This window comes from Triturus cristatus, chromosome 6 (assembly GCF_964204655.1).
Source record: "Triturus cristatus chromosome 6, aTriCri1.1, whole genome shotgun sequence".
Lineage (NCBI taxonomy): Eukaryota > Metazoa > Chordata > Amphibia > Caudata > Salamandridae > Triturus > Triturus cristatus.
Genome location: NC_140589.1, coordinates 1,753,516,266 through 1,753,533,745, shown reverse-complemented (window position 1 = coordinate 1,753,533,745; position 17,480 = coordinate 1,753,516,266). Strand labels below are relative to the sequence as shown.

Genomic DNA, 17,480 nt, shown 5'->3' with positions numbered 1-17,480 from the left:
GGCAACATGGATTTATTCCCGGCAGGGACACGACGGACCATGTCCGCCGTGTTATTGCACTCTTAGACTGGGCCCAGGCCTCGGGCTCCCCTCTTGGGGCAATCCTGCTGGACGCCGAAAAGGCGTTCGACAGGGTTGCCTGGGGGTTTCTTTGGCGGGTCCTACACTGGTAAGGGGTCTGTCTCAATTTTATTCATGCTCTGCAGTCTCTATATATAACACCTCGCGCAACCATATCTATATCTGGAAAGGGCTCAAGTTCTTTTGCAATCAGTAGGGGTACTCGACAAGGTTGTCCGTGCTCCCCCCTCCTGTTTGTCCTATATATAGACCCATTTTTGAGCAAACTCTAACGTTCCCCAAACATAGTCTCTGTTAAGAACCATACAGTTGATTTTAAAGCTTTGGCATATGCAGATGACATTATAGTGGTTACTTCAGATGTTTCCACCTCATTCCCAGCAATAATAGCGGCAGCTAAACACTACGGTCAGTACTCGGGTTATAAACTTAACGTTCAGAAAACCCATGTAGTGCAAACGGCGGCAATGGGCTCCTCTACTGCACCAGTGGTTCACAGTGCTCGTTATTTAGGGATAGAAATAACAGCTGCAATTAATAGTTTGCCTGATAAGAACATCTTACCTATTATTGACAAAGTTAATCTTACCTTACGTAGATTAGATAAGTTGCATTTGTCTTTGTTTGGCAGGCGCAACGTCCTAAAGATGCTGATACTCCCGAAATTTCTGTATGTATTTAGGACTATTCCTTTGGAATTTGCTCAGTCCAGCCTTACCCGCGCAGAAAGATGCTGCAACAGCTTTTTATAGGGCTATCGCCAGTCACGCAGGGCCGCAAAATGGATGCAGCTACCACTCGTAAGAGGGGGGTGGTCTGTTCCCAATTTGCTCTTATACAGCTGGTCAGCATTTATTCAATATCTTGCCCCTCCACTGTTTGGGGATAGAGCAAGTCTTCCACTATGTAGGTCACCATCTATTTTTGAGATTGGGCTCGGATATGCTGCTAAGGGGACACTAACATCAATACTCGAACCCAGCTACTATAAAAAGACCAAGTTCAAAGTTATTATCTCCATGTACTCCATATGGAGGAAGGTTTGACGTAGATGGCCAATTGCTAACATTAACTTCTATACCCCCCTGTCAGCAGCCAGACTGCTCCCTTCAATTTTCCAAGATAACGTCACAATAAGATGGCAGGCCCAAGGTATTAAGATAGTAGGGGATTTGGCACATGAAGGGAATATGGCCACTTTCCTCTTTTTAAAAGAAAAGTTTACATTAGATACCCATCATTTTTTCAAATACCTGCAGGTTCGTAGTTGCCTTTCTAAACTTTTATTTAATACCCCAACGATATTTTGTAGGAACACACTTATGGATTTAATTTTTAAAAACTCACGAATTGGACCAATATACAGAACTTTACTTTCAGTTCTTCCAGATGACATATTGAAATCTAAAGCTAAACTGGAAGCCAAATTCTGCAAGCCGGATATTGATATAGCTCAGGCTTTAGAACTCTCTGCTAAGGCTCTAACCTCTGGGAGCCTGCGCTCCCAAAGTTATATGGCTTTATACGACCTATATTACACCCCGGCCAAAATATATAAGTGGGGTGGCAGGGGTGGCCACACTTGTCCTAGATGCGGCATATTAGCGGCTGATGATGTTCACATGTTCTTTTCCTGTCCTAAATTAGCCCAATTTCTTCAAGATGTTCAAACATTTATTACTGACAGCCTTAAAATCCCCTTGATCTTATCAGCTGAGTTAGTTATAATCGGCTGTGAAACGGATATATCACTGTATAGAACGAGCCATATCACTGCCTTAATATATATTGCAATGTCGCAAATAAGATTATGCATTACAGCGGAATGGATAAATTCTGTTGCCCCAACCTTTATGAACTGGAGAGCAAGGATCTTAGCCCTTCATAGGTTGGAGTCAGCTGTTTTTTCAAGGGGGGGCAGGAGAAGATGGGAAAGCGGCACACAAATATGGGCCCCATTTACCCAATGGCTGGAAAGTTAAGTTGCTTACAATTGCTCATATCAATCTAAGTTGACTTTGCTCTATACTTAGTAATACTGTTAACCTAACAATCAATGGTTTGTTCTTTTGCTTTTTGTGAACTGTTAAACATTGGGGAATACATGACTGTAATTTATGTAACAGATGCTAATGCTTCTCAATAAGATTATATGAATTGTTTGTGCTTTCAAGCTGATAATAAAAAATTAAAAAAAAAAAAAAACATGGAGTATATGACAGAATATAGAGAATTAATCGTCTCATAATGAAAGTTACCTACTGGGTTCCTGAAGGGCAAGCATAGAGAGACAGTGATGGCACCAGAACAAACAGATATGGATTAAGGAAATTGATGGGGAATGAGAGATAGCAAACACTGTTCATTGTCATCGATCTCAGATGCCCAGAAAGTATTGCATCTTGTGGTCAGAGTTCAATCCGTGTTTCACTGTGTGGAGGCGCATGATCCAGGTTGCTTCCAAGTGTCGTAGTCTTAGTTTCCTGTTACCACCTCTGAGGCTAGGCTCGGTCACATCGATGCCGTAGAATGAAAATCGTTTCTGCTGACTTTAAGAATGACTAGTTATTGTGTCATTAGCCATTGGGTATCTGGCGTCTTGGTGATTAAGTGCGCTTACATGTTCACTGATCCTTTCTTTCAGGGGTCTAATAGTGCTTCCCACGTACTGGCCCTTGCATGTGCATTCTATGATGTACACCACAAATTTGGTGTTGCAATTGATGTTCTGTTTTATGTGATAAGTGTTTTTCTTGTCGAAGCTGGTGAAGTTCTTGATTCCATTTTGGGCCCATCTGCACACACCACAACAACCTCATTTGTAGAAACCTATCGTATGAGTTGAGAGCCAGGAACAGTCCACCACAGTGCGTGGAACCGTTGGGCTGAGTCTGTTCCTTAGTGTCCTGCCTCGTCTGAAAGTATTCTGAGGACGGGTGGTTATGAAGTCACTGAGGGATTTATCAGCAAGCAAAATACCCCAGTGTTTGTCAAGACTCTTCCTGATCGTCACAGTCATATCATTAAAAATCTGTAATCAGTCTCACTGGTTGTTTGTGTGGCTGAGTGGTGTTCTTGTCGCATAAAGTGGCTTCCCTCCCTATTTTACCAATTCTGTTTACAGCTTTTTGAATGATAGGTGGTTTGTAGCCTCTTCTCTTGAATCTACTCTTCATGTCTGCAATGCATTTGTTGAATTCTGGTTCTTCACTGCAGTTTCTCCTAGCTCTGACAAATTCCCCATACGGAATCACCGGGATCTGGTGGACAGGGTGGCAACTCTCAGAATGTAGAATAGCATTGCACGATGTTTCTTTACGATTAAGTCGACTATGCAATTTGCCTGCTCTAATGTAAAGTTCTACATCCAAAAAGGTGATACTAGATGTGCTAGAGTTACTGGTGAATCTCATTTCCATGTCATTGGAGTTAAGATACGTGCAAAAGTAATTGAGTCTTTCTTGGGAGCCTGACCAAAGTAGCAGGCAGTCGTCTATATAGCGACCCCAAAACATGATTGAGTCAATCCAAGGAGCTACCTTGCTGCCCCAGATCCATTCTGATTTTAAGCAGCCCATGTATAGATTGGTGAAAGAGGGTGAAAATCTCAAGCCCATGGCAACGCCTTTGATCTGTTTGTACCAATGTTTGTCAAACATAAAAAAGTTGTTGTTGAGAATGACCTCCATCATGGTGGTTAGCATGTTGGTATGTTGCCATAAGGTCACCGGCCTATTGTGTAGAAGGCGTGTTACTGCCTGTAGGATGTATGACGTTACAACGCATACATTTACATCGCGGTACACTACATCGCGGTTCTGACAACGCAAGTCGTTACAACGACTTGCGCTAGATGGCGCTCTAGGACAAGGAATAGGACTTAGGAGTAGTATAATTTACTATTCCAACTCCAGTCTACGTACAGTAGGGAAGGTGTTGGATACTAAATTATACTATTCCTTGTCCTAGAGCGCCATCTAGCGCAAGTCGTTGTAACGACTTGCGTTGTAAAAACCGCGATGTAATGGCATCGCGATGTAATTCCCGCGTTGTAAACGATGTTTCCCCTGCCTGTAGGCCTATATCTGGTTTGATAGTGGTGTAGAGGGCAACCACATCTAAAGTAGCCAGAATCATGCCCGGTTGCCATTGTACATCGGCTAGAATACTCAAGATGTGTTTAGTGTCTTGGATGTATGAAGGAAGGTTCCTAACCATTGGTCCTAGGAACTGTTCAACATACTGTGCTATTCTTTCCGTTGGGCTCTCTATGCCTGAAACAATAGGTCTGCCAGGAGGAAAAGGTGCTTGTTTGTGTAATTTGGGAAGGGTATATAGCCACGGAAAAGTAGGTCTGAAAACTTTCATGTAAAGAAATTCATCTTCATCAATTAAACCAAGTGTGTGCCATTCTGCTAGATGGATAGGGGCACACGCCATATGCCCACCTGCATGCATCTCATGGACCTGAGGCAACAGGGGGCTCCGTAGGCCCTCTTTGTTTCTGCACCGCCACAAATTTTATGACTGCCTCACCGCCACGAAAACTGTTGTGGTGAGGAAACTCCAAATGTGCTCGGCTGTGCCGCAGCAGCACTGCCAAACATATTGGAGCCTCTGACCAACGCTCCACAGCCAGGAATCATGGATCCCTGGCAGTTGCAGTGGTCCTATTGCGGTCTGACTGCTGTTCTTGTAATACGGCGGTCGGACCACTGGTTCGGCAGTCCACAACTGCAACCGCACCTCCACTGCGTATTTGGCGGTCCTATGGACTGCCAAACTCGTTATCGGGCCCTATGTTATTTTTAACCTATTTTCTCATGGCCAGTGCCCACAGTAACTGTACATTCGATTTCCATGCCACATACCCTGGATTTCTTGCATGTAAAGGTCTAAATAGATACTCAAATGTTTCTGCAAGCGTAAATGGATATGCACATAGAAACCCAATTCTGTGTATCAGAGCTTGTTTCACTTGTGGAAATCCACTTTAACTTGATTATTTGACTCCTGAGATCACTAAATGTTGAGTATCGGACCAGTAAAATATAATCAGGTACACATTCTTTATTTCATTATAGTAATGATCTGCTATGGCTGATATGCGGTGAATGATCAACAAAATAATTACTATTTATTTGGTCTTAAATATATTTCAGAAGCCGGAAGAAAATATTGTTGAACAAATATTTTCCCAATATGCTGATAAGGTATGTAAAAGAAACTGCATTGCTTCATTTTCACACATATGTTTCCAACGCACCTACACCTATACTTAATAATATACAGATGTGTCATTTTCTCTTATGTTTTTGAATATTCATCATGAAGAAAGCACACAAAATGTACAGGGGAGATGCTACAACTCGAACTTCAATTATGACTCATAATAAGCATCTTTGTAGTACTATTGTAAAACTGCTCTACAATTGATATTTCATGAGCAACAGATATGTAGTCAATGATGTTCTATATCAGGTAGGAGAGTTGGTATGGCCAATCACATTACAGTCTCTATGACCATCTAGAAAAGTTGTCTTACATAATTACTCACCATTGTTCCCATCATCATTGTCTTTATTGTGAGATCCACTGTGCAACATTTGCGGGCTACGGATTTCCACGCCTAAAAGATATGAAACCTTCCCATAAGATTACATAGCATAATATGTTTATCATCATAAGACTGGTATAAAAAAAAATATTAAAAAAGGAACTAATCTAGCATGATCTGCTTCTTACCCAACTAACAGTTATACTCACGCCCAGTATTTACAATACAAAGAGCGTGTAATAGTTTCTTAACATCATTTGCATTATACCCCATAGATTATTGGCCTTTAGCCCTTCTTGAAGATGTTTACATTCTGCCTGTTGATTGTTTCAATATACACAGGAGTTTCTAAGTCTCTTAATTTGAGCTGCTTTCATTAGGCGGCGTATCCACTCTTTAGTACTGTCGGAAGATCTCACCATTATGACTCCAGTCTTGGCATAGAATATGAAATGTCAAGGAATTACTTCTAACTTTTGAGTTGCTTTTCATACATTTGGCCTTAATGGACCTTAGCACGTCCTTTGAATCTGTCAATAGGTAAAAGTTCTAGGCCGTGTTGGAGTCTATTGGGATTGATATATTGCAACGTGTCACTTTTATTTGCAACATTTGCACTCAGGGCTTGAGGTGTCTGTAAAATTTGTCCCCAACTGGGAATGGACGCCGCACTTTAAGCTACCCAGGGCAGTACATCAGGTTTGCATTGTAACTCCCATACTTTTTATTTTATTTATTAATCAGATGGGGACCTTCCTTGTGGATTTATGTAGGGATGTCAAGAGGGTGGTGGACAGATATCTACTGGCCTTGCTCTATGCTGACAATACTCTTCTTGTTGTAAGTACAGCCAATGGCCTGCTGCATTTGCTAGACTGGTTTATCTTATTTGTGGACAGTTTGGGCTGAAAGCCTATTTTTCAAAGTCTTTTACCATGGTTTTCGGCCCGGTCAAAACTAAATCTAAAAATGTTACCATTTCAGGTACACAGATTAGCAGGTTAGATAAATTCTGCTACCTAGGCTTACTATTGGATATCAAATTGAATTGGCAATTTCTGTTCAATGCCTAGGCGCAGTCCCTCAACAGATTATTACACAGTTTTGAAGAGTTTTCAAGGCAGCTCGGCTGACCCCATATCAGATCAATTGTTGATCCCTACAAAGCAAAATGTGTTTCGAAAGCGAGCTTTGTTTGTGAGGTCTGGTGTTACAAGGATTGTAACCCAATTCAGGAGGCAGAAAACAAATCATTAAGAAAAGTCCTGAGGTTACCCCAAAGTGTTCTGATGGAGATCGTGCATGAAGAACTGGGAGGGCTGGATATATTTCGGATTATAGTCAAGCTAGCCCATTAATTCTACGTTTGGCAATTTGGACCTAGACGGAATTAGAGTTCAACAGAAGGATTTTAAGTGATTGTCTTGTCCTGGATCGTGAGTGTGACATTTCTTGGTTAAATTATGTTAACTATTATTTGAGTACTGTAGGAAACCAAAGCTATTCTCTGATCCAAACTCAGTTACAAAGGCAGATATTACCTGGGACAAGAAAGCGTTTTTACAACATGCCCTGGGAAAAAGGTCAAAGATGGGTTTGCTTAAAAATATTAATGCTTTACACTATGATCAGATCTCCAAATCCTATTCAATTATATTTGCTGCTTGACATTCCAGTTCGTCAAAGGCAACTTTTGACCTATTTTTGTTTGAACCTTTTTCCCCAGTTGTTAGTGGGCTGGCACAAGCCTTCTGAGTCTCCACATTTTTTTATGTGATTCCGCTGCTATGCTTGATACCATGCACATTGTTTTTATATGTCCTAAATTCTCTAACTTGCTTTTCAAGTATATTTGTCCATTGATTTTAGCAGAGAATTTTAGGCAAGTTTGAAAAGCCTTACTGTACCCTTAATCCCTAAGGATACCTACAGTCTCTTTTTATGTTTTGTGGTTTTTATCAGGGAGGATTCATTCATGTGTTTGAGATGCTATATGGTTTTTCCTCTTATTGAGGGTGAATGTTGCTCAGTCATCATTGTAATTGTGTTTTGATGATTGTTTATGATTTGTTTGATTCAAATCAAATAAAGATTAATGATGATGCCTTGCTTTTTATCCTCATTATCGTTGACTACTAGCTTTAGTAGTAAGGATTGCAGCTAGACTTCACTGAACGATCATGAGATTGTTGTGAGAGTTGTCCACTCAAAAGAACTCAGTAAGGTTCCCACCTAGAATGCTATACATTCATGTGCAAACTACTTCAATCACACTTTTGCACCCTGTGCTGAAGAGCCTCAGACTACAATGGGAAAGCACAAAGATGTTGGTGTACAAAAAGAAGGCAAACCAAAAAAATAAAATGATCCTAAAATATTTTTTCATGTGCCTTTAACCTATATAGGCCCGATACACTAAAATTTGATTTTCATAAAGCGGTCACAAATTTCACACTGATTTAATACAAATCACATAAGATTTTACGAACTGCCCTATGTACTAATAAGCAATCAGACGGGGTCGCAAAACGGCATGCCTTATTAATATTCTTTAGGCTGGTCTCAATTTGAAATCTCCTGTGATTGAGTGCAATCACATGATTGGTGGCCTACACGGGTCAGCAGACCAGTATTACTATGATCGCATTCCAAAATAAAACAACAAAAAGTTTTTTCCCAAAGCAGCCAATGTTCCATTTTGAAAAGACTAAAGGGGAGCAGACAGTGGGCCCCTGGGCCATTATCTGCTCTCCCCTAGGTTGCTTCCCCAATTCACAAAGTGGAAGGAAACCAGGAGTGGTCCCTTCTTCTGTGCAAATCAGCTGCTACACAACTTGGGAGTCTATAACTCATAACTGGTTTGCAACTGGAATTACAGTCACAGCTAGGCCTGGGCGAAAATTTCGTTCCGTTCGCGGAAATTGTGATAATTTGACATTTTCACGTTCCGCGTAGAGCTCGAAAATGTCAAAATTTCCGCATTCCGCAGCTTGGCGATAATTTTTCTTGCTCGCGCTGTAAAATAATACATTCTCGCGCGCGCGCGATCGCCTTACCTGAATACCTGCGTTCGCCGACAAGTTTTCTTGATCCGGTCGCGTTCTCCATGAGATGTTGTATTGTTTTTAGCCATTTGCGCTGTCCCGCGACAGTTCGCGCCCGCAGTGGCGTCATGCGTCGCGCGATCACGTCTTTCTTCTCGCGATCATGCACCGCGAGACAACTGAAAACAAGATGGCCGCGCCCGCGAGCAACCACATGGGTAAGTTGGCGAGCCGCAACCATGCAGAAAATCTCGCGAACATGCGGGAAAAAAACTTCTGCATCTTCGCGATATTTCCGCGTGTTGGCGATAATTTTTAACATTTTCGCGATAATTTGCGAAAGTGGATTTCGCAAATTCCGCCCACCCCTAGTCACAACCCATTGATACATAGGTTCCTATATGTTACAATTTTGAATGAATATCCTTTTCACACCTCTTCCAAATTGCATTTTGGTAGAGGTCACAGAACCCATTTTTCGATTCTGAAAAACTTTTACAATTCGTAAAATGGGTTTTGACATTCAAAATGACCCTTTTGTGATTGCATACCCTGTGCTTTGTTGTCAACAGTCTTTCATAACCTGTGTCACCTTTGTACCAAAATAAGTATTTGTCTGCTCTGCTGCTGTTGTTAATCCCAACTCCTGATTCATGGATATTACTGCAGTCATCCTCCAATTTGGCTGAACACCTATTAGCCACCTTCTTCATCATCAAGCCTGACAGTCAGCTTCTTAATCGTTAGTTAAACTCAACTCATTTAGACCTGAGCTTAGATTTCTCAAGGAGCTTAAGACGTTTGATATTGTTTTTGTCATGGAGAGGAATGACCCTAAACAAGATTACTTGCAATTCCCAGTCTTGTATAAAGGGTGGAAAGCTTTTCAAGCACCTTCCAAAAAAATGCAGTAGCTACATAGGTGACCGGTGTTGAACACTTTTTAAGTAGAATTTCTTTGCTTGTCCCAGTCAAATGCTTCACCTACAGACATTAAAACCTTTGTGTAAGCTGACATTTTCCAGACAGGCAAGGTTAGACGACATTGGTGAGTCAGTGTGAGAAATTGGTTGAAGAGGATAAAACCCTTCTCAAGCAACAACCACAATCCTTAGCAGGGTGAGCCACAAAAAGTCACTAATTTAACCTCTGCCTAAGCCTCTGGTAGCTTGGCACAAAAGCAGTAAGGCATAACTTAGAGGCAATGTGTAAAGTATTTATACAGCACTGAAACAGTAATAAAATGAAACCACAACCCAAAAAAAAATCCCACATCAATTTAGAATATTTTAAGAATTAATTTAATAAATAAAATGAGACCAAAACAACACAAACTCAATCATTAAACCAGAGAAACGCAATTTTAAAGATTTAACCCCTTAGGTGCTCATGACAAAATGGTTCAGTCATGAGCACCGGTGCTTGTGTGTTTATGACGGAACCATTCCATCATGTGCACACCAGCACGAAATCCCTCTGCTGTAAACCAACCAACCCCCTGAGGCATTTTTTTATTTTCAGTATAATGACGATCGCGTGCATGGCGCACTGACGTCATTACATTGAAAATGGAACTGAAACTTAGTTTCAGTTTCACTGTTTCGGTGCTCGTAGGCTATCTCAGCGCACCGAGCACTGAAACACACGGGAGAGGTATCATTGGAACAGAAAGAATCTCCCTTTCCAAGGGTACCCCACCCTAGTGGAACCCTGCTTAGTGATCGCCGCAGGAGGGTGATCCCTAAGCAGGGATCCACCCACTAGACACCAGGGAGGGGGAGCCGCCCCCTGGGCAAGGGCCCCTGCTCCCCCATTTCAAAATGGGTGCATTGAGTCTGTCTGCCCCCCCCCCCCCCCGAGCAGACGACACCCTAGACACCAGGGATTATTTTTGTTATGGTTCAGGGGTGGGGGATACCCAGAATGGGCATGCCAATGGACCCACCCTCCCTCCCTCCCCAAAAATGCCAAAGTCTTTCTGCCCGCCCAGGAAGCACATGGGACAGTAGCCCCTGATCTGCCCCCGGAGGGGCGGGTGTAAAAAGACCACTAGGCACCAGGGATTCATTTTTATTTGTATATGTACGGGTGCGAGGCTGCCCAGAATGGGCATGACAATGCCCCCACCCCAAAAAAATTGTCACAGTCTTTCTGCCCCCCCCGGAGTCAGATGGGGCAATAGCCTCTTATCTGCTCCCCTGGGGGGAACAGAAAGCCCACTAGGCACCAGGTACTATTTTTTTTTCAAAGTTCAGGATTGCAGGCTACCCAGAATGGGTATGCCAATGGCCCTTCGAAAAAAAGATGCAAGTCGTTCTGCCTCCACAGGAGGCAGATGGTGGCAATAGCCCCTGATATGCTTCCCCGGGGGGGGGGGGGGGCTGAAAATCCACTAGGCACCAGGCATTATTAGGTTTTCCATAGGTGCCGGCTGAGCGAGGGTCCAAAATCCACAGCTAAGCACACTGCAAAAAAAGGGTCAGTTTTCACTGTAAAAATGTAATGTGTCCACGTTGCGTTGTGGGACATTTCCAGTCGCTGGCACTAGCCTATATAGGTGTCCTTGGTACCTATTTTTCACTCTTTTTATTTTCTCAAATGAATTGCTCTATACCTGGTACACAATGAAAAACCATTGCAAGACGCAGCTCAGTTATTGGCTCTGGGTACCTCGGGTTTTTGGTGACCCAACAAGACCTATATATCCCACAACCAGCAGGGTCCAACGGACATAACAGAAATAACAGTATATTGCTTTAAAAAATCTGCCAAACTTAGAAAAAGTTACGGGCGGAAATGTTGGCACAAATGGCTGTTTTTTCCAACTCAATTTCACTGTACTGTATGTCCTTGATGCAAGGGATGTGTTGCATTGCTTCAGTTCTGATGATAAGCTAAGAGATGCTGCAGTGTGAGGTACTATGTCATGCTGCATTGAGCTGCATCGGTTTCGATGAGGAGTTGAAAGGTACTGCAATGCGAGGCTCTAGGTGGGGATGTGTCCTGCTGCATCGTTTCCGATGAAGCCACTGATCATGAGCTGTGAGGTGTTGCGATGTGAGCTACAACATTGCGCATGCGCTGGTTCATGTATGCTGATCCTAGGTTGCGTAGGGTTTTGTAGGTGTGTGTATTTTGAAAGGAATTTTGTTGGTCTTTCTTCTTTAGGTAACTACATACAAAATAATCACTCACCTAAATGGAAGATGATAAATCGTACAAGTTAAAGAAATAAATGGGAAAATAATTCTTTATGTTAATGACATGAAATGGCAATTGATTAATACAATCGCTGCAAAGATTGAGCATGCAACCAGAGAGAAACAAAATGAAGTCCTGCTTGGTGTAGTGGGGGATAGCGACTTGTGTAATATATTGATATGAGGTTGCAGCCTACAACTGAAAACACTAAGAATATGCAAATACCCAGTCTAAGATACACTGCAGCAAAGCTTGAAGAGATTTCTGGCCCTAATTAAAAATTCAGAGCTCCATGGGACCACCAAGTCCGTGTTGGCGGTCCACCCACCGTATTACAACTACAGCGGTGAGACCTCCACAGGAACGCCACAACCGCTGGGGATCCCATGGCAGTGGCGCAGTGGTGTGAGGCTGTAATATGCTTGTGGTGCCGCTGCAACACAGCCAAGCAGAGTTTACTTACTGCGACCCTTTTTACGGCGTTTAGCTCCCCATGAAAAGGGTGGCGATGAGAAAACAACTCCCTGTTGCCTCTGTGCATAGGGGTGCAAGCAGGGGGGCAGATGGTCTGCCCCTTGTCTATATGCACCCCCTGTTCCTGCACGGAACAAAATGCACAATATTGTACATTTCGGTCCATGCAGGAACGTGCTAAGGCGCTCCCACGGCGCTGCCTTCTATGGCTCTACTGAAAACCTTAGAAAGGTACAGCCTTGGACCACCACCGCATGACCGCCTGACCTGTATTCCAGTTGGAATCAGGTGTGAGGGCTAACTACGGTTTGAAGAGGGAAGCTGGGGTGGCAGCCCGCTGCAACACCGCCAAACTTGTAATCAGGCCCTTAGTATTATAAAGCAAGTATTAGTAAGCAAGTGATAGGCTTCTATTTCAGGGGCATTGCAAAGGTTTAAAGGTATGTTTAGAAATTCTCTTTGATCAAAAAGGTGCAATTTCTGATGTGTATATGTTTATATATACTTCATTGGCTAGTTTTAATTACAAGTAAGCGCCACTCCAAGTGTCACACATTTGGCAGTTGAATGTTTTTCATAAGTCCACGGAAACCATAGAATTGTCACACATAAGCAATATAAAAACTTGCCAGCTATGCATACGACTATATAAGATTTACAACATTACCATTAGCTTGAAAAGACTTTAAACCGCAGATTCATTAGTTCAACTAATATGCTAAAATATTTTCTTTTTCCTTATTACTCATTCTCATCTTATCTCGCCCCTAAATGGCATATCCTGTTTCCCATCATGTGAGCCATCATAATTAGGAAACAACTACCTGGTACATTTGCAGAAACCATAAGTCAATGGTTAGGGTTACATGTTTTCAAGAAAAGAACTCATCAAATAGCGAAACCCAGTATAGTGGCTATGAATGTGTGAAATTCATCCTGTGGCCGGTCCCAATGCACAATGCACAATTTAGTTATTTCAACATTTTGAGGATACAATCACAGAATATTTATACAGGGCATTTTTTTCACACTATCAACATATAAGTAGGGTACCTTTGACATTTTAATCTACTTTGATTTTATGTTTATTCCGAAATGTATATACAGACCTTTAGCCATTGCTGACCGATGCCATCTGTCTACCTATCTCCTCATACGTATTCAAGCCTCTGTGCACTGTATCAAAGAGGTGCATCCCTTTGCACTCCCTCAGGTACAGCCAGCATTAGTGCTGGTTGCGCCCGGTGTGACACTGTTTTTTGGTGGCCCCCAAGTGACCTCCTTCCCCATAAATTCCCTCACTACCACTCTCCAACAGTGCATCTCCTCTCTCTATAGCCTCTCTCTGACATTCATTTAATTTGTTTATACCACTGCTTATTGTTCAATCACACTAATTTCTGTGGTCTGCATGGTAAACGTTCTTTGCAGCAGGCACATTAGTCCTTCGTGCTACTTTATGATGAGTCAAAACTGCCAATAGACAAAATTCGATCTCTTATACTGACATTTTTATTGTTGCCTGAAAACTGCAGGACACACAAGGACGAAGTTTTCTAAAGTGAAAAGGGATCAATAAGTTAATTGTCTATATTTTAAAATAAAACAAAAGAATAGAGAGTAACAGGATGTGGGAATTAGGAAACAGCAATCTACGCTTGTGCCATGTATTGGCTTATGCAACATTTTTCATGATATGCTGCCTAGTAAATAAAAAAGGAGGCGGAGCCTCACACCTATATTGATTGGAGATTTCTAGTTAAGTATTCTCCACTGGAAAACAGGTAATCCCTGGTGAGTTAGTGTTGGCTGAGGTATGCACCCAGGCCAGGCAGGGACCACCACTCTAGTCAGGGTATGCTAGATACACAATAAGATAACCTGTTCTCACCTTTTGGCAGTTTGGCACAGAGCAGTCAGGCTTATCTACACATGCAGTAATACAATGAAAACACCTCAAAAAGACTCCACACTTGTTTAGAAAAATAGAGACCATTTATCTGAATAAAACAAGACCACAATGACAAAAATCTAATTGGTAGAATTCGAGATATGAATTTTTGAAGATTAAAGGCCTAATTATGAAGTCGGGACACTGTCTCGGTCCCGGGATCAATAATTGTTACTGTAAAGAACTGTGCTGTTATATGAGATAAATTAAAATTCAGAATAAAAATATGATCCTGCTATCTCCAGTTTCGGAAAAGCTACTTGAATAATTCAAACACTATTATTAGTGTTTGATAAAAATCCAGCTCAATGGTGAAGTCGGGTTTGTAATAAAGATTCATGAAAAGTGATTTTTAACAAGTTGCTCTTTACTTGCCTGAGCCCCCAGTAGGCTAATTAGCATCAGCCCGATGACAGATGACCTTACCAGTGCTTTCTCTTAATGAAGCGTGGAGACTGCCCCTAGAGCAGGAGCAATGGCCTAGGCATTTTCACAGGAAGACCTGGGGTGACACATGTGACAGATATCAGGTCAGGGATGGTTCAGGAACTTCTTTAACTCAAAAGGTCCAGGGAGAGGCATGCCTGTTGGACCCAACATACTTGTAAGTCCATAGTAAAGAGGTACTACATGTACCCAGGGCCTGTAAATTAAATGCTACTAATGGGCCTGCAGCACTTATTGTGCCACCCACTTAAGAAGACATTCTAAGCATGTCTCTGACCTGCTATTGCAGCCTGTGTGTGCAGTTTTGAACTAACATTTTGACCTGGCAAACTAAATCTTTTGCCAGGCCTATACCTCCTTTTTTTACATCTATAAGTCATTCCCTAGGGTAGGCTCTGTAGCAGGATACAGTGTATTTTAAAAGTTGGACATGTACATTTACATTTTACATGTTCTAATAGTGAAAAACTCCTAAATTCGTTTTCCACTACAGTGAGGCCTACCTCTCCTATAGGATAACATAGGGTTACCCTATTACATTTAATAAGTGATAACATTCAATTGGTAACAAGTGGGAATGGTGAATTTGATGCCTAAAGAATCGTAAGTTCAACCCTCTTTTATGGTAAAGTTGAATTTTAATAATTCTGTAAATGCCACTTTTAGAAGGTTGGCATTTTCTTGTCACAACCATTTGTTGCCTGCAGTCTGTATTCTGGGGCACATGACTAGGTGTGGCTGCCGGTTAGTCTTTGTGTATTCCACACAGACAGTGAGACAAAAGGGGAATAGGTGTTGACAGGAGGACTTGTCACCTACCTCACTGGCACATCACAAAGACTCTACCTCAGCACACTCCACAGGGTTTCAAACAAGTCTTTTGTGCCCCAGGCAAGCTGGGACCTAGGCAGGGAGTAGGGAAATTCCAGACACCTTTGTAGGGGGAGGGTCCTAGAAGCTTCCCACTTCAAAGGGGGCACCAGGTATGAATAAATGACCCTCAGTCTCAACTCTTCATATCTCTTCTGGAGCTGTGGAAGAAAAAGGACTGCCATGATGATCTGCTTACTCACCAAGGACTGCTCTGCTGAATTCAGACTGCCTGTGTGGACCCAGGACTCTAAGGAATCTCCAAGGGTCATTTGGCTGGCACCCTGTTCAAGACACACGGACATAAAAGGCTTCTTCAACATTGATGTGTCTGCATGCATCTCAAAGCAGCACGACGCAGTGTGCCATCAACTTAATGCCAGAGTGACACAACTCAACCTCGATGCCAAATCATCTTCAACTTGTCCTCACAAGCCCCTGCAGCTTCTTTGGCTCTGACGCAGACTGATGCCAGCACCGACCCAAAGCAATGCATCTTGCCACTGCACTGACACATCACAGTGCAAGTCTCTGCAATCCCTACTGCCTTCCTTGACAATGACGTGGGACCTTGCATTGCAGCTGTTTAGCACCGGTCATCGACCCTGCTGCTGTGTGATGTATCTCAACGCCAGACTTCACATTTCTGCACCTCGTCGACAGTCCCTCGATGCCAGCCTATGCAGCTCGATGCAAGGACTTTGCATCTCGATGCCCAGGAACCAAAAGGTACGTTTCAGCAGACTGAAACCTGTCCTGTATCTTGCCAGCACTCCATCATGGTTGGCCCGATCTTCTGCATTAGGCCTGGTCTACTCCGACCAGATAACTGCGGTTGGCACTTTTTGCTTCTTAGCACTTGAGTTTCACAAAACCTTTGAAATTACATTTCTCCGGTTCTACTAATTGAATTTTTGTGGTGTTGGTGTTGGTGTCTAATAATTTATGAAATGTTACTCTATTTTTTCTAAATTTGTGTGGGATTTTTCTTGTGTTGTGTTATTACTTTATTACTCTTTAAGTGCTGCATGCATTCTTACACATTGCCTCTAACTTAAGCTTGACTGCTTTTGTGGAAAGCCACCAGAAGGTTGAGTATAGATTTATTTGAAGTTTGCATGTGTTTCACCCTGACAAGAATTGTGGTTGCTGCTTGAGTAGGGTTTCACACCTCTCAACCAATAACACAATTTCTTACACTTCCTATTTGTAGTAAAATGTAAAGGGAGACCAGGGGAAGAGAAGCCTTTTGTTTTGTAAGCCCTGTGTAGCCAGCTTGGCACCAGCCCAGTGGGAAGGGTAACGGGTCCCAAAATCAGTTTGATATCGCTGAAGAGGAGGGGAATGCTCATCCCCCCAAATATACCCCTTGCTAGCCCACAAGTTCCCTTCATGGACACAAATATTCTGCATGTTAGATTTGCCTCAGCATAGTGCACTGTTGAATAGTTTGCAGTAAGACAAACAAGATGTGATGCAAAAGTGGAAAAGGATTTCCCCCCCCCAGAATTATTTAATGGTTAGGGTGTGTGCAGGAGTCTCCCCACCCCAGTGGCCTGTGAATTGTACAAATGCACACTCCCTTGACCTGCTAAAGTATAGAAAAGGACTGCACCTACTGTTTCAGTCCTGTGAGGAGACCTGAAGAGCTGTGCCTACTCTCACCTGTGCCCAGCACAAAGAAGCGGACTCCAAGAGTCAGTTGGCTGTCCTCCTGTGTAGCTACAGGGACACAACAAGGTGCAAGAAGCCATTTTCCTGAAGTGGCTAGCTAACCAGTAACAACTGCAATTGAGCTGGAGTGAGTCCAGGTCCCTAAGTGATGTCCCTGAGTTCCTAAAGCTGTAACTTAGAA

The 17,480-nt window shown here is 42.6% G+C and overlaps 1 protein-coding gene across 1 annotated transcript in view; it reads left to right on the top strand.

The window, feature by feature from the left end:
• LOC146821928 (uncharacterized) overlaps positions 1 to 17,480 on the top strand; it is a 477,592-nt gene that overhangs the window by 362,563 nt on the left and 97,549 nt on the right. Inside the window, exon 19 of the mRNA XM_085609939.1 lies at positions 5,244 to 5,294. Within this exon, the coding sequence (XP_085466065.1) occupies positions 5,244 to 5,294 (51 nt within the window). The remainder of the gene's footprint in view (positions 1 to 5,243; positions 5,295 to 17,480) is intronic.